General features: G+C 35.4%; 1 protein-coding gene across 13 annotated transcripts in view; it reads right to left on the reverse strand.

Annotated features, from left to right (window-relative positions):
* Positions 1-23,738, reverse strand: part of Supt20h (SPT20 homolog, SAGA complex component) — a 33,702-nt gene that overhangs the window by 913 nt on the left and 9,051 nt on the right. For 3 of the 13 annotated variants that reach the window (XM_063232632.1, XM_063232633.1, XM_023560443.2), the window contains exons 8-25: positions 21,442-21,558; positions 21,272-21,325; positions 18,620-18,759; positions 18,162-18,318; positions 18,019-18,075; positions 15,621-15,692; positions 14,318-14,475; positions 13,405-13,431; positions 12,639-12,671; positions 11,786-11,903; positions 11,225-11,327; positions 10,919-11,077; positions 8,905-8,974; positions 8,297-8,451; positions 6,070-6,125; positions 4,747-4,899; positions 1,672-1,777; positions 108-214 (exon numbers count right to left, since the gene is read on the reverse strand). In XM_063232632.1, the coding sequence (XP_063088702.1) occupies positions 108-214; positions 1,672-1,777; positions 4,747-4,899; positions 6,070-6,125; positions 8,297-8,451; positions 8,905-8,974; positions 10,919-11,077; positions 11,225-11,327; positions 11,786-11,903; positions 12,639-12,671; positions 13,405-13,431; positions 14,318-14,475; positions 15,621-15,692; positions 18,019-18,075; positions 18,162-18,318; positions 18,620-18,759; positions 21,272-21,325; positions 21,442-21,558 (1,842 nt within the window). Of the gene's footprint in view, positions 1-107; positions 215-1,671; positions 1,778-4,746; positions 4,900-6,069; positions 6,126-8,296; positions 8,452-8,904; positions 9,212-9,252; positions 9,958-10,918; positions 11,078-11,224; positions 11,328-11,785; positions 11,904-12,638; positions 12,672-13,404; positions 13,432-14,317; positions 14,476-15,620; positions 15,693-18,018; positions 18,076-18,161; positions 18,319-18,619; positions 18,760-21,271; positions 21,326-21,441; positions 21,559-23,738 lie in introns of those variants that run through there. The other 10 variants (XM_063232635.1, XM_063232634.1, XM_063232641.1 and 7 more) reach the window with 8 other exon arrangements.

Consider the following 23,738-nt stretch of genomic DNA (forward strand, 5'->3'; position numbering starts at 1 on the left):
CTGAATAGTCTTAAAAGACAGTGAAACTGAAAAAAGATATGTATGCTGAGGTACTTTTGGAGCTGAGTATCTTTAAAAATGTAATGCGAGTGAAGTTGCTGGATTACTTGGATCTGCTGCTGCTGCTGCTGCTGAAAGGCAGAGGAGAGCTGGAGTCTCTGCTGGGGGAGGCTTTGCTCAGGTCTGTCCTCGGCAGAGCCAAGCTGAGACAACACTACAGAGAAGGGAGAGCAGGCCAGTCAGAAAGTCTGAAGGCTACCAGGGTTAGGAAGGGACAACACAGAAAATGAAACAGCAGGAAAGTTAGCAGTATGATTCATTTTAAGTATCAAATCACAGACATTTCAGAATCAATTTAGTCTCCTATTAGTTGGTGTCACTGATTATGGAACTTGCAGGACACAGGGAAGGGAGCACGCGTGCTAAGGCACTGTATCCCTCTCAATGAAATTGATACTGGTCTATTTTTAAAATAACATTTCTTGTATGATATAAAACAGAGCACATTACTTCAAAAACATACCCAAATGAAATAGGAAAACGGGGATGGAGAAATCCAAACTGTCATAACGACAGAACTGATAGACATATGTTTCAAACAAAAGAGTATCAGACTATTAACAATGATGGTGTAAACTGAGACGGTCCTGAGCTGGCTGAGCACATACTAAACAGGTTAAATCTTTCAGGCACAGACGACTAAGTGTAAGGCTTACATGGTTTAATATGTTAACGAAAAGGCTGTTAATTCATGTCTCATTGCCAGTGGTTCAAGTGGCCAACATGTATCGAGTGGTGCAAATTAATCAGTCTGGCAAACTGAGCCTGAAACATTTTCATGATTATTTTAGCCTAGAGTTCTTTCTGCTGTTTACCTTAATGTTATTTTAGAAGATTTATACTCTGTAAATAATGGGATATAGTTATGAACGTTCTGGAAATTAGCTATGAATTAAAGCTTAAAGTAAAATCACTTACTTTCAAAATAAAGACCTTGGTTCTATGCTAAAGCACTTTTAAATGCAGGAACAGAGTTATACAAACATGCAAAAGCATCGCAGCCCAATGTGACAATTCACAATGTTGACGTGTTCATTCATTAAATTCTCAAGACTCTGCCATAGATAGCTCTCTTATGAATTTAGCTGATTTTAAATGAAAATGAAATTAGAATTACAGTCTTCAACTGACAAAAATGTTCATTTTTATTTGCTTTACTATTTACTGCTAGAAGCAGTGAGTAGTCCTTCTTTCAGACTTTACAAATGTCTTACACAAGTGATGTTACTAACCATTAAGATTTAAGTCACAGAATTACAAGCTACCCGAATGAGACAAAAACTGCAATCTAGGAAAATGTCTCAAGTATCTAAAAAAATCGAAAAGTTAACATATTTATCATAAACATTTAGAATAGCTTTGGAAGCTTCTAAGTTGGGTAACTGCATAAAATTTTGTCAGTAAACTAGCATGAGGAAACCAACTAGTGTATAAACTATTTTAAAAAAGCTCTCAGCCATTAATGAAAACAATTCTTGGCCATCAGTAAATATTTAATAGTTCACAGATTAAATATAACCTTTTTCTTGATTACAGCTTGCAAGTAAGTGGTAAGATTCCAAATACATTACTGTTAGTAAATTTAGCATGTGAAATTATGAAGATACATACCAGCTGCCTGTGTATGCATAAAACCTCCTACTCCAGTGAGATTGATAACAGCAGGCTGCTGAGCAGATAAGGCCTGTTCTTTAGTAGTTGAACCTTGTTCAGAACCCTAAATTAAAAATTAAAAAACTAATAAATGACTTATAAAAGCAGGAAAAACAATTTTCAGATTCTAAAAATAATTTTTTCCTGTGCTGAGAAAAAAATATTCGTTTTTTTCAAAAAAGAATAAAGGCTATAAATGTGGCATTATTAAGATTTAAATGAAGGAAAAAATTTTTAGAATTGAACCTGCATTTGCTTATTGTCTGAACTCTAATAATCACTAAGATTATCTGCATTTTTTGAGACAGTCTCATGTTATACTTTCCTAAGACTTTTATGAAGCTATACTGAAAATTTTTTAACCTTAAAACACCCTTTGGAGATTTTTAGTAGGGTAACTCACAAAATGAAATAAAAGGCATAAACATTATAAAAGAAGAAAAAATGGTCATATGCAAATGGTAGGTTTATGTGGAATATATGGAAAAATCAACAAAAAAGCTAGTAAGTTTAGCAGCAAAATGAGATCAACATACAAAAAAAGCATAGACCTGATTAAAGAGAACCCTCCTGAACTTGCAACAAGGTTCATGAAATGAACAATATAAAAAAGCAAACCACATCATCTCTAGCACAGAGCTACTATAAAACAAAAACTCAAAATGTAAAAAATAACTGATAAATAAATTTCTCCCTAAAAACATAAAGGCAAAGAAGCCTGTGTATATCATAAAGGGAGTTAAATAGTCCAAGGACAATGAGTACATTATTTACTAAGAGCTAATTAAAAAGAAGCCAATTAAAGACATAATCCTAACTGTGATGTACCAAACAATACAGAAAGCTCCCTGGAAAATTCCCCTAGTGTGTGGAGTCCAAACATTTATCTAAAGCCCATGTAAGACAAATTCACAAGTGATATTACATCATTCTAGAAAATTAACGCATAGTATATCAAACTTAATGGAAAAGCTTCAGCAATACTGTGAAGGAAATGCATTTCATTAAATGTCTTTTAGAAGAGAACAGTAATCTAAGATTACCAGGAAAGTGTTCAAAAAATAAAGATCTGAATCTACATATTAAAAGGACCCATAGGGAAGACATGGAAAGACCAATTCTCATTATGTATCTAAATGAAAGTATTAGTCTTTGAGGATAAAAATAAACCTTCAGGTCCTTTAAACAAAATGACTAAATAAATACACTCAGAACAGTGAGAAAGTTAGATTGGCAACAGACTATCAAAAACATAAAGCAAGTGGGAAACATGTTCAACAAATTTAATGAGAGCCAGCTGTGGTGGTGCACACCTGTAATCCCAGCACTTGGGAGGCTGAGGCAGAAGTGTCATCTCGAGTTCAATGTCAGCCTCACGAGGCCCTACCTCAAACACATACATACATTTAAAGAGAGACCTGAAACTGTAGAACTCACAGAGAAAAAACTTTGAGAGTTTAGCAAAAATTTTTACAATATAACCCAAAGTCATAGGCAGCGAGGCAAAAATAAAATGAATTACATCAATATTATAAACACTTGTGCAAATAACACTGAGAGTGAAAAGTCAACCTACAAATGGAAATATGTGCACATCACACACCTGATATATATAAAAAGAATGTACATAGACCTTCACAGCTGAAAAAGTAAATATCCTAACAAAGACCTTGAGTACACACTTGCCCAAAGATTAAATAAAGTGTCGTGTATCTGAAAGGACTAAACACTTGGTACTTTACACAGAATTGCAAAGCAAAACCAATGAGACTATCACCTCACCTTCATTAGGATGGCTATGATTAGAAACAAAAGACCATTGAGAACACAAGCTCAGAGGCGGGGTGCATGCTTACCAAACACAAGGCCCTGGGTTTGAGCCCCAGCATCTCAAAACAAGCATCTCAAAACTCAGAAAATAACAAGTATTGGTAAAGATTCAGAAAAACTGCAACTCTTGTGCCTTGTTAGTGGGAATGTAAAACAGTGCATCCCCTAAAGAAAACACTCTGGTCTCAGAAAAGTAAAAGAATTACCATTGATCCAGCAAGTCTGCATCTGGGGATACATCCAAGAGTATTTTCTCTGAAGAGACAATAAGCCTGACACTAAAGGACAAATGTTCTATGATTTCACTTAATAGGAAATACCTAGTGCAGTGAAACAAACCCGAACTGTGACAGCCAGCAACTGAAAGGAGGAAGGGAGTTGATACTGGACATGAAGTTTCACTTCATGCAAGTTGAAAAAAACACTTAAGACTTAACTTGGAAGACTGGCAAAAGCACTGATGGTGATCATTTCATATACATATATATATATATGTTTTTTTTTTCCTTCAGGACAGTATTGTATCTAAGGGCTTCAAATTGAACTACATCTCCAGTACTTTTTTCCTCCGATAAGGTCTTAAGTCACTAAGTTACCAGGGCTGGACTCACACTTACGATTTTCCTGCCTCAGCCTCCTATTGGGTTCAGTTTACATGTGTGGGCACCTGGTTGAACACTTCATATATGTAACTACATAATAGGGCTAGGACCCAGGAATCCATAACATACAAATTTCAGTTTCCCAAGTGCTTCTAGAATGTGGTCCAGGTTCAGAAATACTGGTAGCATTTCCTCTACTCTGTTGCTGTGACTCAGTTTCACTATGTTTAGCAGCATACGATATTTGCTTTTGTCCATGCTCCTACTGCCCTACACTTCATGACAATATAGACAGCTTTATTCTAGCAGTAAACACACAAATGACAACTACAAGGGCAGAGATACTTGGTCTTGCCATTCAAAGTATGGTTATAAGTCATTTTTCTCAGTCTGATCGCTGCTGCATAAGATCCGACATCACCTATTCAGAATGTCTGTTCCACTAAAAATGGGTACCCCAGCAACTGAGTTACTACTGTTAACAAAGAAAAAGTGAAGGAAGCATATGTTCCAACAAGTCAACAAAACCATGTGAAGTATGTTCAGACTATAGGGAAAAAATATCCTATTTTCACAGTGACAGCCCAGAGGCAAAACCTACCTGCTCCCCTGGCTGGTGAGGGCTGGAAGCTGTGGGCTGCTGCGGCTGCTGCGGTGCAAGCTGAGAGACCTGCGGCGGCGGCTGCTGGTGCTGCTGCTGCTGCTGCTGCTGCTGCTGCTGCAGGGAGTTAAAGATAAGCGACCCACCCGGGAGCTATTTGGAATTTAAACATGAATAAATTAGCTATTTTCACATTACTGTATTTGTATATGAAATATTCAAAATTTCTTTATGGCACATATTTTTGGGAAACATTTACTATGTGGTCAGGCACTCTTCTAGGTAGGTACCAAGGAAAGAGGTGAAGAAAGAGCAAAACAAATTAAGTGACCCGTCCTTAAAAAAGATCTGTTTGTAAGTAATTTTTAAGTGTTATCACTCTGGGTTACAAGTATATTAATATCTTCAAACAAATCTTTCTGTATCAAGGTTAATAGCTATCCAATTTACACACAATTATTTAGAGCTCGTCTCATACAGCAATACAAAAGAGCATTAAATGCACTACAAGTAAATAACATGTCACGAGTCAGAAATATATACTGACAAAACGTATTCCTCAAAATTTGTTCTAGCTTTGCCAAAACACCAAAACTATCTGGAGCTTTAATAGACCACAGCAAGGAATTTGCATCAGATATTCATGCTTAGTAAGGAGATTATTCTTTTATTTTCTAAATTAATTTGATTTTTAAAAAATAATTAAAACAAAGAAATACCCAGAACACTAAATACACCAGGAAACAGTTTTTCTTTTTTAAGGTATATGGGTTTAAGTAAGAAGCACTTTGATGTCCTTATAGAAATTCAAAGTAAACACCAATGACAGAAATCTTATGTCGGTATAGTCAAAACAACAAAAAAAGAGACTACCCTTGGTCAGATTACCCTTGAACATAGCACAAATAGCAGAAGTTTGGTCTTTCTTTCCTCAATGTGTAAATATTAACATAAAATCAGGAACACACACATTTTCATTCTCTGCTCAATCACAGAATCTACTATAAACCAACAGTATACAAATGTGTACACGAAATGCCTGCTGAGAGCAGAATTAGTCCCCAAGTGTACCTCAACTATGGGCGTATATCTGACCAGATAGGTATAAAAGTTCTTAATCAGAGATGGCTGGGGGAGTGATTACAAGTGAGGTGTATAAAACATTGTTTCTCTTATCTACCTGATCACACAATATAGCAATAACTGCAACCTCAGAAGATTCTGAACAGACCTCAAAATTTTAAAGGGTAATCTGTATAGATATACATTATTGAAAAAAAAAGAATATAAAAACTTTAATCAAAAGCAGTGTTTCAGTTTTACCTGGAGTAGATTTAAAGGCCTGAGACTTGAAGTATTTTTTAAACCAAGTGGAACACCTGTTAAATAAAACTCATGGTTATAACATAATTACAACCATGAAAATGATTTATAGTTTAGTATACGTACAGACATTTCATGTACTTTCTCCACAGACATGCTTATCTCCTATAGTTAAAAGTTTAAAAACACACTTTCTTCAATATTAATACTGAGATTTTACCGAAAGATTCGGAACAGCAGATGTACATTATACTCTATAAAAACTCAGATTTCTTTTTCTGCTGTGACTACTGCCTAAAAAGAGTAATTTAGAATTACATGGGCACCATGAATATAATAAAACTAATTCTGTTGTCTATTGTGCAAAAATATTTAAAATAACAGCATCTACACTTTTCAGTGCTAAATGATAATATAACAATCCTATTTCTAAGAACTGAACTGATGTACTAATCTATACCATTTTTTTTTTGAAGTACAAAGGTTAACAAAATGCTAAAGTGTGTTAAATTTTGTGAGAAAGGATCAAAACTGCACATCAGAAAACAATGGGTAATTCTGAGCTTATTCCTAAAAACTAGTGACACAAAATACAGCACATCTTAAAGTGTAAGCCACAACATCTGCTGTATGTATGGGTCACATACAATCTCTGATGGGAAAACCTGGCTGGGCGGCACAAGCCTGGGAGCTTTTGGGAGCCTGAGGCAGGAGGATCAAGGCCTGAACTACATAGAGATCCTGTCTCAAAAAACAAAACAAACTGACACTGAAACTATCAAGGTCTTGAGTAAAAAAGTGAAAAAATACAATCCAATTACAATATGGTAAAATTGGTATCCTGTGAGTTCGATCCCTGGTACTGATTTAAAAAAAAAAAAAAAATATATATATATATATATATATAAAGGTGGATTGCCATCTGTAGAGTGTTTTCTGGCTCACCAAAGGCATTTTCATATTTTTATTTCTCAGAAGTGCTGAAGTTAAAACATTTTTATTCCCGGTTTACAGTGGACAAAACAGAGGTCTAAGGAGAAAATTTAGGTGACTTCTCTGAGGTCCCACAGTTAGTAATTAAAGCCATATGTAGCTGGTACTACTGATAAAGTTAATGTATATGTTAATATCCTAATTTAAGATTTAATTCTATTTTCAGAGTATCTGCCACCAAAGTCATGTATGTTCATTAAAATAAAAGCTAGAAGTATGAAATCACTGCAACATGTTAACCTGTTTAAAAATATTCTGATTCTCATAACCCATGGCAAAGTTCTGACAGATTTTTTAGTGTTGTTTTTCTTGTTAAATTTCTTCTCAACAGTAACCAATTTAATCGTTGCAAGGTATACTAATACCTCACTTCACTAACGCTTCTGTTTGCAAACAATTTGGTTTAACAAAATTTGCTTTCGTTCGCAAACTGGTGCACAACCACTGCCATCTTCCCCACACAAACACACACACAGCCATCTTTCCCAAAATCATAAAACAAATTAAGTTTGCAAGTCAAGACATCATCATATTACAATACATTCTTTTAAAGAACATCAGAAAATGGCATGGTTTTTATACATGTTTTCTACTATATAGAAAACTACAATAAAACTTACTACAAATGATGATGACCAGTACTTTTTGAATATTTATGTCTCCTGTACACTTTAAGTACTTCATTTATGTTTACTCATTTTATCTTCATAACTAGGAGATAAACTCCTATCACTATTTATTTATTGATTTCTACATAAGAGGAAAATGAGGCATAAAGGTAAATTTTCCAAGATCACACAAATAGTGAGCTGCCCAAACTTAATTCAAGTAGTGGAAATGAAACTCCAGGACCTAGGTTTTTAATTGCCATGCTATGTTGCCTCTCATGCACTACATGTTTTCAAAATATATTTACTTTCCCTGCAACAAGGCTAATAGCAACACAGCTAATAATATTAACTATCATGTTCAGGAAGCAAAATAAACATGTATGTTTGTAGACTTACAAATTCACCAAGTTTCTTGACAGAAGTTATAAATTCTATGGTTTTAAGTTCAAATACTACAATTTTAAAGTCTTGAAAATTAAATACATAGGGTATACACTTCATAAAAGAATGACATTAGATGCCTGTAGTATTAAATATAAAGTAACATGTTACTTAAAGTAACATTTTTACTTTCTCATATACTTCAATTTTTTTCTCGTAGTTGTTATTTCCCATCTTCTGACCTGCTCGAGGCGCCGCCTGCATGGCACTGGGCAATGTATTTGATAGCAGACTCCCTGAGGGGAGAAGGCTGGTCAAGTTTACTCCTGCAGGAGTTACGGCACCAGTGTTACAGCCCAGCACAGGATTTGAACCAGTCATCAAAGCCTGGGCCCCACTGCAGGAGAAAGACAAAGCATTAAACTTGCACAGTAAAGGGAAAAATAAACCACATAATCCCTCAGATTAAAAAGCAAACTATAAAACAAAATCATTTCTCTGTCTTAAAAATCAGTTTTATGCTCAGCATTATTTTCACTGGCAATCAAGTTGGCTACAAGTACACACTGAACATGTATCACAATTCCGAAGTACCACTCGGAAAATACTAACCAAGGGACTGAAAGGTGATAAGAGAGCATAAACAGAAAGATCTACACTACTATCAATATGAAGAATCTTCGTGCACATAGTAGGTGCTTAACTACAATTAAAATAACCTCTTTCCATATCTGAACTACTATCTTTCCATTTGAATAATAATCTGTTCATAATCTCATAAATATGTATTTATTTAGTTGAGAATATTTAAAAAAAAAAAAAAAAAAAAAGGTCATCCATACAGACTTACCAAACAGAGCCCACTACATTGATGAAGTTAAATCCAGCAGAGTTTGCCATGACCTGGGTGGCTGTGGTTCCTGTAGTTATAGATGTTACCATGGTGGAAAGAGGAATGGTCGTTACAGGCATTGCCTGGCTCAGAGACATTTGCTGCTGAGCAAACTGGGTTAACAAAGTGGGCTGAGGGGTGAAGCCTGAATCTTGGGGAGTAAGGGTGGCTGAAAGGGCACTAGGAGTTGAGCTCTGAGCATCAGGAGGGTGTGGGGTCGATGAGGGGGTTGGTGTAGGAGTAGATGGCTTAGGAGTTCCAGATCCTGCTCATTGAGAAAAATAAAAATTGCTCGTTTGTTATAAATGGCCAATCCTTTTTAAAATAAGGTTAATGGAATCTTACTTAGCACTGACAATTGGTTCGTTTTTTTTAAGCAGTTAACTGCAAGTGTTAATTTCTACACATGATACATGAGTGTTGCTACACTCAATTACAATTAAGGATGCAGTATATCACCTAAAAAAATCCCATTAGATATGCTATTACAGTAACAGTAAAAATATACATTTGTATTCTACCAGATTACTCATTTAAAAGTTCATTTCCTACATGCTGCCTTTGGCCTAAAAAGTTCAAAAGGAATTCAAATTAAGTTTTGTTATTTACTATTTCACTAATTCAAGACTTTAAAAAATAGTACTTATTTAGTGTAACAGTCTTCAATAAACTGCAAGCATATTTATAAATTACATATGGTTAACAATCATATTTGGCACCTGCATATACATGTTTAAGTTCTAACACATCAAGGTTATCCTGACAAACAAATTTACAAAGAAAAAAAACAAAACAAAACAAAATAAAAAAAAAACAGTAATAAAGTAAATATCTGATAGATAATACTGCATCTTTAACAGTAACTGTGTACTTCTGTTTAAATGTAGAATGTATAGATCTGTTGTGAATGAAGTATGCACAGTTTATCAATTAAAAAAAATAATAAAAAACAAAAACCAAAAAAGTAAAACCAAAAGCTCTTGAGGTGTTTTCTTTTTTAGCTTTCATGTCCTGCAGAAAGAAAGGAAAGAAATGTGAATGTCCAGAAGCTGTCACTCAACCCTTACTTAAAAAGTAACAACTGTGTGCAGTAGATTACCATAATCCATACCCACAACATGAGAAGTGTGAATAAGACTTTCATAAAATTTATATATTTTCTTTGTGCAAAACAAGAAGGCAGAAAAATGACACCTTTTGAGCTATCAAGAGGAAGATGTTTACATCTAATTCCAAGACCATCCTATCACTGTGCAGTGATCTAAAACTTTCAGCACACATTGCTTATCTATAAAAAAAAAAAAAAAATCTAAAAAACTGGAATGCTTTTTTCCCAAATCGAGACCTAAAATATTCAGGTATTTACCAATTTAAAGAAATTCTCCCAATTAATTTCATTATTCATGTACAACTCTTTTGATATTAAAAAAGTATCTAGTAGTAAAAATTATACTTTGTATCTTCAGAATAATGCTTTATGATCATCTCACATCTTAGTAACTAACAGCAATTTATAGAGAGTGTAGGAGTGTTTCTGAAATACAGATTTTCAGTTTTATTATCATCTTGGAACTAACTGGTTTCTTACATATATACAAGGATAGGACCTGCAGCAATAATTCTTAGAAGATTTTTCCATTTCAGCCACATAGTTCACATAAAGTGTAAAATGATCCTAGGATACACTGGAATAAAAAATATTTTGGAGTCTTACTGCCACAAGTTAACTATCAGAATTTTTTAAAGAAGTTGGGTAGGTTGAAAGTCTAGAAGAAAGGTATACACAGAGTGCATACAGATACAGAAAAACACACTACAATGAACACATAATACATACAAAAAAGAGCTCTGTCTGAAGCTTCTCAAAAAAACACTCTGGGTACACAGTACATTTAGATTTCACTATTTCACAGGTAGAAAAAGGTTGTCTTAAAAACAATGAAAATTTAATGAAGAATCTGTTATGACTCACTTTGTGATGAGCTGGCAGGTGACAAGGCAGCTGGAGAAAGCATGCTAACTTGATTGAGATCCACCGATGACTTCCGAGAAAGATTCGGTGGTTTAGAAGAAGGAGGGGGAGTTGGAGACTTAAGAAAGCTACTGGCTTGTTGTGGTGTGAAATAGTTGCCTAGCAGAAGAACATGAGAATTATTTTCTAGATTTATAATTCAACATTCTCTGAGTTGCAGGAAAAAAATGAGTAAAATTTTTAAAAAGATTATGATTCTATGCCATTTTTTAAACTTAAATTATAGAAAAGTAAGGATTTTAATACCTGAGGCACTATTTCCTGAGCTTGAGGGAAGTTTGATGGGTGGAGGTCGATGTTTCACCCCTTTTCCCAATACTGAAGACTGGACGGACACAGTCTCAGCCTGCTGAAAGACAGTGACATTAAACATAACTTAGTAAAATTAAAATTACCACCATATTAACTCCCAGATGAGACCAATTTATAACTCTGAAAATTATTCCTAGTAGTCACAGACTGACTATCCCAGATGTAACAAATACAATTTCACATGAAATACACTGCAGCACACCTAAAGGATGAGGAAAGACTTCTGAGCAACTGAGACACTCTGAGGGAGAAGAGCAGAAGAGTAAGATGAGGGCGAAGTTCCAACTCCTTGACCCTCCTTTTCCAGGAAAGTAGCTGCTAAGCTGGATGACCAGCATACAAGTACTCATTATCCTGCCCCTTTTTCATGTGCTTCTGAAATTTCCTATCACAAAAGTTAAAATCAAAACTATCTTCCTACCTTTTAAAATATGATTCTTAACATTTGTCAGATTCCTTAAGAAACAACTAGGTACACACAGTAATGAGACATACTTCTGTTTCTTTCCCAGGAGAAAGCTGGTTTAGACTGGTGGAGCCACTAGAGCTGTGTGACATTTTGACTGGACATTTGGCTTCATTCTGGACCAGTTCCTGGTACTGATTAACCACCCTGAGTGTTAGGAGAAAACAGGTAAGACCACTAGTCCTGTTTAAAATACAGATTTATTATAAAAAGATGAATAATGCTATTAATGGAAAAAATGTTCCACGAAAGCTAACACAAAAGTGAAAATTAAGGTAACTTATCTTTTGTGTTAAATGCTTTCTTCTAATCTTTCCAATGACAAACTCATGTTAAAACAGTTTGTTAACAATTTAAAGATACATTTTTAATATTTACATCTAATACAGAAAATGCAGGGATAATTTAACCATTCAAAGAAATTACTGCCTTATTCTTAAATTCAGATTAAAATGATCTTCTATAGCTACAGCAGATGTCTCTGCTTTCTTACTTAAAAACAAAACTGCATTTAAAACATTCTTTTAGCTATTTTACTGATTCCATTAAGAGTCTAAGTATTAAAATATCAGATCTAGTTAAGTCTTTCAAAATCTGATTCCCTGAAAATAACTATTTTTAGCCAATTGTTATATCACATCTTTTGCTATTTTTACTAGAATCAACAGTATTTTCAAGATGGGAAAGACCATGGAGATTTTATTGTTTAAATACCAAATTTCACATGAAACTCATAAATATTAACATATAGTAATTCAAAGAATTTTAAGAAATAGCATAACTAAAATCAAAGCTTATCTTCTAAAAAAAGTGCTAATGTATAAAGTGAAAAGTTTTTCATATCCATCCTGCCCAAAAATAAAGATGCAAGTATTTTTTTACCTCTCAGCATCAGTTTTTGATCCAATAATGAACCTAAATGTTAAAGGGAAAGAAAAAGTATTAGATAAGAATGTGTTAAAAAGCCATTTTAAGCTTTTCACATTTTACTTACAATAATTTTATAAGCAGATTTGAAATCTACCAAAATATCAAAAAATTTTAAAATACACTTAAACTTATGAAGCAGTAACCAAGTTCTGCATGCACAACATAATTATGCACGATGTTGCTGATTTAAGTAAGGGGACATTTACTTTGTTATAAGATTTGTCAAAACAATCTGGCCCAAAAATTACCAACTTACCACCAAAGAATTATCACTGACACAAACAATGACTTGGCTCTACTACGCAATCACTGAACAGGGCCTTTTGGCCTTCCATTCATTTTCCTCTTGGATTCTGGAAGTCATTTTGTTGTTTGGTTCTAGGAATTGAAGCCATAGCTTTTGCACAGAGCTGTTATTTACAGCTTTTTTTTTTTTTTTTTTTTTTTTTTATAAAGTATCTTCAGACAGGATCTCACCAAATGGCCTAAACCGGGCTTGAACTTGTGATCCTCCTGCCTCAGCCTCCCAGAGTGCAAGGATTACAGGCTATCATGCCTAGCTCAAAGACATTCTTCTTATCTACACAATAATATGCCTTAGAATACATTTCAGACAAAGAAGACAGCTTATTGCCAGTTGAAATAAAAACCTCTATTGTGTTCTTTTAAAAGGTTTGACTCCCTTAATGGATTAAAATAGTGCTTATTTTTCAATTACCAATTTGCAAGATCATCTGTGGAGGAGCTGAAAAATATAAAATGTAAAAAAAAAAAATCTAAGTTAATGCAGCTCAAATTTTAATTTCAGAATTATTCAATAATGAATTACTCATTATGAATACCAATGAAAGACTGGCAAATAATAAATCATGCAGCAGCTGATGTAATGGCAAAAATAAAATAAATAAATAAAATTTTTTCCCCGTCAAAGTAGTCAGTGAACTTTTTATGGCCTAATTTTTCATAAGAAAACATATAGTATGCCCTCATGCCCTAGAAAAGTTAGTAAGTTTACAATAACCCATGTATGTCTTTAGGGAAGATTTTTAAATATGGGTAATCAAAATATGTGACCTTTGTATTCCCTCAGCTGAGGAGTTCCTAACTGCTGCTTTTTTGCCCACTGACTTTTATGGAAGTATAGATGAAGCTAGTCATCTTTAAATAGCCACCGTTCTACTCTAATTTCCATTCATGTTTCATAAAGGGTTTTACAAACAGTTCAACATAATAAACCTGGCCTCTGCCTTTCTGCTGATCTCTTCTTTATATATAATTCTTTTCAAAACATTATCATGTGATTTAAAAATCAAAACTGGTAATAAAACCAACAGTAAAAACTAACACAGCTAAATACTGAGCCGGGGACGGTGGCACAGGCTTGTAAGTGCAGCCCTCAGGAGGATAAGGCAGGAGAATCTGGAGTTCAATGCCAGTCCCGAACTACATAACGAGACTTTGTCTCAAAAAGAAAACAAACTGCAATCTGTGCTACATGTACACAGATCAATCATATAAACTGTGAACACATAAATAAACCAAGACAGACATCACAGAATAATCTTCAAAGCTTAGCATAAAAATAATCATATTACAGCATATATTCTTTGATTTTCAGGTTTAGAACTCACTGAGATGGAGACATCTGGCTATCACTTTCTTCATCTCCTTTACATGGTTGGATTTTACCATAGTAAAGTGGATCACCAAGTGACTGCAAGATGGTGAGCTTTGTTTTCTGACACTGATTACCAGCTTCATATTCAAATACATAATCATCTTTAACATCCTGCAAAAGAACATCCCAAATAATACCTTTTCAAGTAAGTAAAGGACTAAAACTAGCAAACATTACAGAAATGACATGCTAACTTATGTCTGGTAATAGGAAGATGCATGGTCTTTAGATTACAGAAACGCATAAGATTTCCTGAAAAGAAAGCTACGACAGTTCTTTTTTAATAAAGTATTAACATATAACAATCAAGTGAGAACATGTAATGATACTAGAAGTTAAAATATTAATATAACTAAAATCATAGCAATAAACATTTAACAAACATTGTTGTCAGCACACTACAGGTACAGCGTCAAGAAATCATCATGCCTTTATGGCTGGCACTATCACTATCATCTTGAACTTAAGCTAACTGAGCAAGTCTAAGTGACTTGCCCCAGTTCCCAGCATGTACCCTGGCCTCCCTGGTGCCCTGCCCCCTCACCTTCCACAGGACTACACGAGATTTCTGTGTCACCATGGTGCTTTGAGAATGAGAGCACCAACTAAGTAGTTACTAAGCTCGCAAGAAATGTGGCAGAGATTTACATGCTGGACATGTAAACTGCAAATACTAATAAGATAAAACATGAAAATTTTAGTCACACAGAAAATCACATATACAAAATGTCTCATAATTTCACTATGTTTCTTCTAATACATTATACCTATCTCTAAGAAATTATTATTGCAACTAAAGATTCAAAAATATCTTTTAAGAGACACCCTTAAAAGAATGCACTGATGAAACAAAAAGCAAATGATAACTACCAATATGTACCTAAACAAAAGTTAAAGTGCAACTCTACATTTAAATAGCTCTTTATAATGCAACATATATTTAGAGAAGATGAAATCATTATTCCTTCTTATAATCTACTGAAATCCTAGAAAAAAATTTTTTTTTTTGAGATAGGGTCTCGCTATGCAGTTCAGGCTGGCCTTGAGCTCACTTTGTAGCCCAGACTGGTCTTGAACTTGCAACGATCCTCTTGCCTCAGCCTCCCAAGTGCTGGGATTACAGGAATGAGCCACCACACTCGGCGAAAGTTATTTTTTAAAGAAGATTCCAGATTAAAAGTAACTAAATGTTTAATAAATTGAGAGTCCAAATTACAAACAGCATCATTAGAAGAAGATACACAGTGATTACTTACATGGGCTGGCCAGACGGTTGGCTGTGAGTCATCAGATTTGATAGACTTTTCCACTTTAGCGTACTTTTCCACCTACACAATTAAATCAAGATGCTATAGAAAATGCAATCACTATTCTGACCAAAGGGAACTCAACAATACAAATAGTTATTAATACTGACTTTTGATTCAATGCAATATCATCAGCTACTTAATGTCCAAGTAGTATAAAATTCTAATGTGCCTGATCAAAACAACTTTAATAATAAAATAAAAGTAGAATTTCTTTGACTACTAATGAAGTATGAGTCACAGCTGGTCAGTGCCTCTTCTTTTTACTCCATTAATCTGACAACTTAAAAAAATGGACTGTCTGAGAGAAAGGTAAGCATCAGGACCTTTTCCTTGTGGCATGGCTTTTAATGGAACAGTTGTCAGGTACTAATGAAAACAAAACTAGACAGAGAAAGGGACAATAAAATATTAAAATTGAGAAAAAAATTGAAATCCTTTCCCTTTTTTGGGTTTTGTTTGTTTTTTTTTTGAGTAAAGGTTTCACTACATAGCCAATAATGGCCTTGAACTTGTGAGAGTCTTCCTGCCTCAGTCTCCTGAGTGCTGGGATTACAGGTGTACACCACCACACTCAGCTTAACATTTTCTACTTTCTGATCAGATTTGGGCTATATGTTCTGTACTCCTAAGGATATGTGTGAACTAAACATTCTCACTTTCTTGGAAACCACAATCTTAAAAGAAACTGAGGTAGGGATATAGCTTAGTAGCATAGCACACGCTTAGCTAGGGTTGAGTTTGAGCTGAAAAATCCTTTGACCCTCAGAAATACAGTCATTTAGATTCATCTAGGCACTGTTAAAAATACAGATTTTTTTTTTAAATGTCCCTTGCCAGGAGATTGTGATTAAGTGAAGTAGCTCTGAATTAGGAACTGAAACCTGTATGTTTAAGTGACAGCCTATATGACTCTTCCAATTGAGCTAGTGACTAACTCTGGAATTACACTGTGGCCTATGGGCTCCAGCAATGGTAACTTGGAAGTCTGTGAGAATGCTGGCATCTTACCCCCAGCCCAGATTTGATGAATGGTAATGCATAATGTAATGAACTTCCCAGGTGATTTTAAAACATCACCTGCAGTTTGAAAAGTAAGGCTTCAGACACATGCCACTCTCTAAAGCTCCATTTCACCCTGCTCACATTCAATACCTATGCTTAGGTTGTTCCTTCAAGACTACATAAGCTGCACAAAGATAATGCAGCTTACTTCCTTCAGTTGCACACAAACTCCATTGTGCTTTGCAGATTTTCTTTGTAAACCATAGTAAGAATAGTATATGTGATAGCCAAGGAAGGGTGCAAAAGAATATATGATAATAATTAAACAATTGTAAAGAATGTAAGAGAAAAAAAACAGAAAGAAATATAGGACCTCTAATCACAATGTTTCTATCTTGGATCATTTCTATGTGGTGTGACAGAAAAATATGGCATTTGAGTAAAAGTTTATTAAAATAAAAAGACATTGCCATTAATCCCTCTCAAACACTCTGCCCTCTTTCAATCACACTTATCCCATTATTCCTGATACTCACTGAAGCAGTTCTCTAAATCTCCCTTGGTGAGTGTCTTTGGTTGTGTTATTGTGGTCAGTGTTTTGAATGGATTCAGAAGTTTTAACATTCATGGTCATTTTGACTTTGGAGAAGAGCCAGAGTTTGCACTGTGCCAGATCTAGTGAAGAGGGTAGATGAAGACACACTGTAGCATTTTTATGTGACTGCCTTTCTTTTGGGTGGAATGTAAGCAATAGCATTCAATCAAATGTTTTTTTCAATCAATTTTTATCATGTTTTATAAAGATGCTCAAACAAGAGGACTTCAGAAGTGCTTTAGAAATGGCAAAACAATGGGATAAAAGTGGTTGAAATAAGCAGTAGTACTGTCAAAGGGATTAATTAATGACAATGTGTTTTACTGTAATAAATGTTTAATGTCTGCAGTATTTTTTGATCATCTCTTCTAGTTTATGTATATCACAAATCAGTGAAAAATACTGTGTAAATTCCGAATTCTGGCCATTGATTCAATGTTATCAATCTTTACATTTTAGTTTGAGGAAAGAAGTTTTAACAAATTATGAAGAAATACAAGAAAAAAACAAAAGCATTGCATATATTACATTTTCAAATAGTTACTTCTGTTTGGAACTACATTAAAGGGTTATACTCCCATTTACTCCATGTGAAGATTACAGTTTCTAAAAATGAGCAGCTGTATTTTCATTCTACTTTTAAAAGAATTAAGGTTTCTCCTAAGATATAGTTATTGGCTACCTATTTGACAAAACAGGAACTATAGTAGGAAAAAGAGACAATTTATGAATTAATTTATGACTTACATCCACTTCAGAAGGTATGGACAAATTACAAGGACTCCGTTTCCACATATCTACACACTGAAAAATTAAAAACAGTGTAAATATAAAATTCAAAGTAAGGAGAGCTTGTTGGTATAGGCTTTGTTAAAAACATACATACTCACATTTCCTGCTTTGGAGATTTTGAGGTCATAGTGCTGACCTGCTTTCCTTTCCTTTCGTTTCTGTAAGAAATCAAGTAGTCTCAGCTGAGGAGGAGGTGGGCAGTGAGACAGATCTTGCTGCCGATTCAAGGAAGATCTGGAGTATCTCTTAAAGCACCTAAAACATCAGGAGATTTAAACTAAACAAAGCTAGTAAACTCATGTGTAAGTCTGACTAGGAAGCAACATTATAAAACCAAATCTCAAGCATTTACAGAATAGTATTACATGCCAAGCATTGTCCTGGGCCCTGGTAAAACAAAAGCGACTAAGACAAAATTCCCATTAAAATGCAGCTAGCTGGTAGTTTAGAGGGGCAGACGGACATTCACACTCTGGAGGAAAATATTCCAAAAACAGAAAAATTGACAGCAACTTATCACAGAAGTGTTTTGGTTCCCTCTCCACAAAGGCATTACCGTTTCATGGGGCGAGTATTCATCTTTTGCCTGTTATAGAGCAGTCTGTTTACTGTGCAGGTTACTGCTATGGAAGGATCAAGACACAATGGTTCCGCGGTAGCTAGAATCAGCTGGCTCTCAAGCAGAAGTTTGTCTTCCTGAAATGTAGAAGAGCAATGTCAACACCAAGTTTAACATGTTGAAGTTAGGTGCAGTGCAGGCCATACAGCTTTATCCCAGCTCCTCAGGCTGACAGGGAGGAACCTGAGTTTGAAGCCAGCCTGGGGTACCCAGTAAGATCTCAACTCCGCCCCTCAAAAAAAAATAATTTTATAATACTATACCCAAATCTAATAAATACTGGCTTTCACAGGTACCACATAATTTACTTTACCAAATCCTACTTTCCCCCCATAAACCTCAAAATGTCTTAGTAATTACATTTTATGTTACATTTTTGCAATGGTAGAGACAAAACCCAGGGCTTCACACATGCTACACAGTGGTTTTATCAATGAGTTATACTCTCAGCCTTCTCTAACAAGTTTTTAAAGTCAAATTGCTGAATAAGAACTTTTGGGGAAAAATGCTTCTTTTTCTTCTCTCCCGCCCTCCTTTCCTTCTTTTTTTTTAAACAGGGTCTTGCAATTAGCCCAAGCTGGCTTTGAACTCACAGCAATCCTCCTGCCCCAGGCTCCTGAGTGCTGAGATTACAGGCATAAACCACCATGCCTGGAAAGAATTCATTCAACTTTTATTATGGGAATTTTCAAACATACAAAAAAAAAAAAAATGACACCTACATACCAATAGCTAATCATCGCCCAATTTCATTTAGTGACTATCCTAACTTCAGCTTGTCTGCTAGAGTAATTTAAAATACATCTTAGATACAGCATTCACTTGGAAAACCTTTAGCATGAACTGGTAACAGATAAGGATCTCTAACATACGTCTAGACTTAAAATTCTTCCCTCTGTGGTACATAGCATGTATTTTTAGTTGATTTGTTTGAATCTGAACTTAAATGAAGTCTTCTACACACTGTATTTGGGTTTTATAACTTATAAGCACTTTTTGGGGGTGGTTGATACTGAGCATCAAATCTAGGGCCTCCACATTGACCTATGCTTGTATCCCTTCTTTTTAGACTTAGCCTTCGGCTAAGTCCCTGAGCTGTTCAGGCTGGCTAGGCTCACACTTGTGTTCCTCCTGCTTCTGCCTTCCAGAGCTCCAAGATCTCAGGCATGTGTCCCCACACCCGGCTACAGGCACCCTTTCAATTCTGTAATGACTGCTTCTTCCTTGATCTTTTTTCCTTTTTTCATGGAACCGATTTTGCTGGACTTGAGTAAATCATTTAATTGGATCTGGCTGGTTGCTTCCTCCTCATGTCACTCAGTCTTCTTGTATTCCCCATAAACTGCTAGCTAGATCGACAGGCTGGATTTACCCTAGCTCCGGTCTCTTCACTGGTATCCCATGTCCTACACTCGCTGCACCACTCCAGGGGGCCTCACTTTCAGATTAGCAGGTTCAGTCAGACATCTAACTTTTTATAACATTTTCACAATGAAGGACTGCTGTCTAGATTTATAAAGACTTCTAAACTGAAAATATACTCTTTTTAAGCCTGTCATTTCTTTTGTACCTAATTAACTGGAATTTTCTAAAGAATTTTCTCTCAACCACTATTAGGCTGCCCAAAATATAATTTCCATAGGAACAGAAGAATACTCTATTTTCTCCTTTATCAATTTTCAGAGTAAGATAGTGATGCCCTAATACTTTCTGATCATTATCATTATCAATGAGCCAATGAGCTTTATTTTCAATATTCTTCATAGTTTTTTTAAATTTTATTTTGACTTATTTATTGAGACAAGGTCTCATTATGTAGCTCTAGCTGGGCTTGAGCTCATCATGTAGCCCAGGCTGGCCTCAAACTTGCAGTGATTCTCCTGCCTCAGCCTCTGTATGCTACCATGCTGGCTTTTTAATCTTCTCATACGTGAAAAAAATAGCAACACAAATTGGAACACGACAACTTAACAGTTGTAGAAAAATAAGTTTTACTTTATAGACACCTTTCACAAAGAGGATAATTATTATTATTGGTGCTCTCTTTGAGTTAGTACTTGTTTCCTCTCTGTGGTAGCAGAGGAAGACATGAAGGCTCTTGTCCGTGGGCATCTCACACATCACAGAGCAAGAACTAGATGGTTAACTGGTTTGTCTCAAAGATAAGACAAGGTCCTCTAACTCCAAGGCAAACTGTACAAATGCCCCCCACCCCCGATAAAAAAGACAAAGTAGACTTACTTTAGAATCCTAGGTAATGGAAAACCTATTACCTACTTGTAGCAATAGTAAAACCAAAATATTTCTCTTTTGTTTGAAAGGGGATAAGAACTGTTTCATGACAGGTATGTTGAGTAAGCCTAATTCTGACATGGTCATAAGCAACTGGATTGAACTGTTAACAGTTCCTTGAGGGATTACTGCATGCTACTGCATGCATAGATTCTTAGCTTCCAAAACACATAAAGGAATTCTAGTTTTTCACAGAAAATGTTGACACATGAATAAAATCATGAGTAGAAAATAGCTTTTGCTCAATGTTTCACACTGTACTTTGCCTGATAGAGAAGTAAACGCAAAATAACTAACCTGGGTCCATTTATGGTTGTCACTTGTTATTGAGTGAACATCACAGATTAAAGTCTGGAAGACATAAAAATTTAAAAACCCATTAATGGATAATTCACACAAACATTTTGAAGTCTTTTAATAAATAAAAACTTCAGATAAATGACAACTTCCTAGTTAAACATTCCTACCTGCATGGTTGGACGTAAGAGAATGTGCCTGCTTTGGTAACCTGGCGATTTCATGTTACTGGACTGCCGGTAGTCACGTATTTCTGCTATGACACATCCACAATGGAAAATATTAACCTGTTTTGAATAAAAATATTCAAGTAAATGTCATCTGTCAAAAGCCTTTGAATTCTTTGCTTTTTACACTCTGCTGTAATATTTTGGCCACTTGCCTAAGTTTCAATAGATTTTTTTGGTGGAATATCACTATATAAACCTTTTCAAAGGGGTTATTTTATATTCATCATCATGAATGAAGCCATTTAAAATTGTTTAACAGTTTCTAGTTAGACAACTCTGGCCCCTACAAAGACAAAAGACTTACTTTGGCAATTATATACTAGTGATGTCACAATTCCTTGGGATCACTGCTTTTCGGAAGCTCAAAGGCTCACTGTTCACATTGCTACCTTTGTCACCGTTAAACTGCCAATCAATCCTGCCAGTTTCAAACTCTAGATAAAATTTCTATATTTGCTGTACTAAAACTAGAATAAAATCTTAACCCTTATCAATAAGGAAAGAAAAGCTAACTATAAACCAAAAATACTGCTTTTTATACCCAAATGTAAGTATCATTATCATCCAAGTTTTGTTAATTACAATTTGCTGTGATCACACAGACTGTGACGTTCCTCATCCATTCAAACTTTCAGAATGTGAGCTCTGTGTCATCTATCATCACTGTTTCCTCTTTTTACCAAGTGTCTGCTCTCTGTGTGAGTATGGTGCACCAACGACTGGCCCCCTGGAGCGCCACGCCCTTACTTTCTCCTTTCCCCCTGCCTCATCTGTGATACTCTTTCTTCTTCTTTTTACATTTTCTTTATCTGTTCATCTGCTTAGAGGCACCTAAGCTGTTTATAGCTTAGCAATTGTGAACAGAGCTGCAGTGCAAACCTTTTAGAGCCTTCAGCTGATACTACAGCCTGCTGTGGAACATATGCCATCCATCTGCCACACCTGTCTAGAATATACCACCTTTAATTAGAGGATACAGTAATGAGGGGATCAATGGTATCTCTACCTTAGTTTTTTGAGGAACCTCCCTACTGACAGCCACAGTGGCTACACTAGTTTAACCTTCTCCTTTCCCTGCAAATCCTCACCATCACTTGTTTCCTCTATTCTTGACAATAACCACTCTGATTAGATGAGACAGTATCTCAGTGCACGCTGAATTTTCATTTCTTTAATGGGTGAACATGCTGAAATTTTTAAAGGTGAGCAGGCGATTGCTGGGAGACTGAACATGGAATGCAAGTGCAGGGTCAACATCACATTAAAGAAACTGGTTGTGAAATTAGTTTGGAAAGGCTGGATATGCCACGGCAGTGCATGCCTCTAATTTCAACATGCAGGAGGCTGTGGCAGGAGGATTGCCATGCATTCGAGGCCAGCCTGGGCTACATACTGAGTTCAAGGCCAAGTGAACTACATGGTGAGACCCTGTCCCAAAATAAATTAAAAAAAAAAAAAAATGCTAGGGAGATAAAACAAAAGTTCTATGTTTTACAATGTTAAGAAACCTATTCTGCATATATATCCAAGTAAAGGCACAGGATTCGAGCTAGTGGAATGGTCATGGTAAGAGACAGGCAAAAGATTAACACTTTTTAAAACCAATGAAAACTGAATGAAACTACTCGGGGACAATTTACTAAAAAAGAGGGCCCAGCAGTGAACTCTGAAAGATGCACATTTTTATGGAAAGAACAGAGATGGCAACATAGAAAACTAAAGAAATAAAGGCGGAAAAAGAAAACCAGGAATGAGATATCTTGGAAGCCAAAACAAGGATATTTGCCTTAAACTTTGTTTAGTCAACTCAGATGAGCACAGAAAAGTGATGAATTGGCTCACTAGCAACTTTGACAAAAGCAGCTTCTACAGAATGGTGATGCTCTAATGGCAAATGAGGCGGCAAGAAGAAGCTTGGGTTATGATTAAAGGAGATGATAACTACAGACAATTTACGGAGTTTCACTTTACTGTCACGAGGTCCAGAATCATAAAGCAATAGCTGAAGGAAATGGGTCAAAGGAGAATTTTTTTTGAGTACAGAATGTTTACATTGTGTACCTAGTAGAAATGAAAATAAATAAGAAGAGGGCAGATTATAGTTTCAAGTCTTGCAGAAGAACAGGATCTGGAACACAAGTGGGGGGGATGATTCAGAAAAAGCATTCATTCATTTTAAGAGGAAGTCAAGGACAAATTGTGGAGAAAGATGCAGGGCAGCGATCAACTAGTGACAG

This window comes from Cavia porcellus, unplaced genomic scaffold (genome assembly GCF_034190915.1).
Source record: "Cavia porcellus strain 051 isolate PalLab524CR breed Dunkin Hartley unplaced genomic scaffold, mCavPor4.1 scaffold_21, whole genome shotgun sequence".
NCBI lineage: Eukaryota > Metazoa > Chordata > Mammalia > Rodentia > Caviidae > Cavia > Cavia porcellus.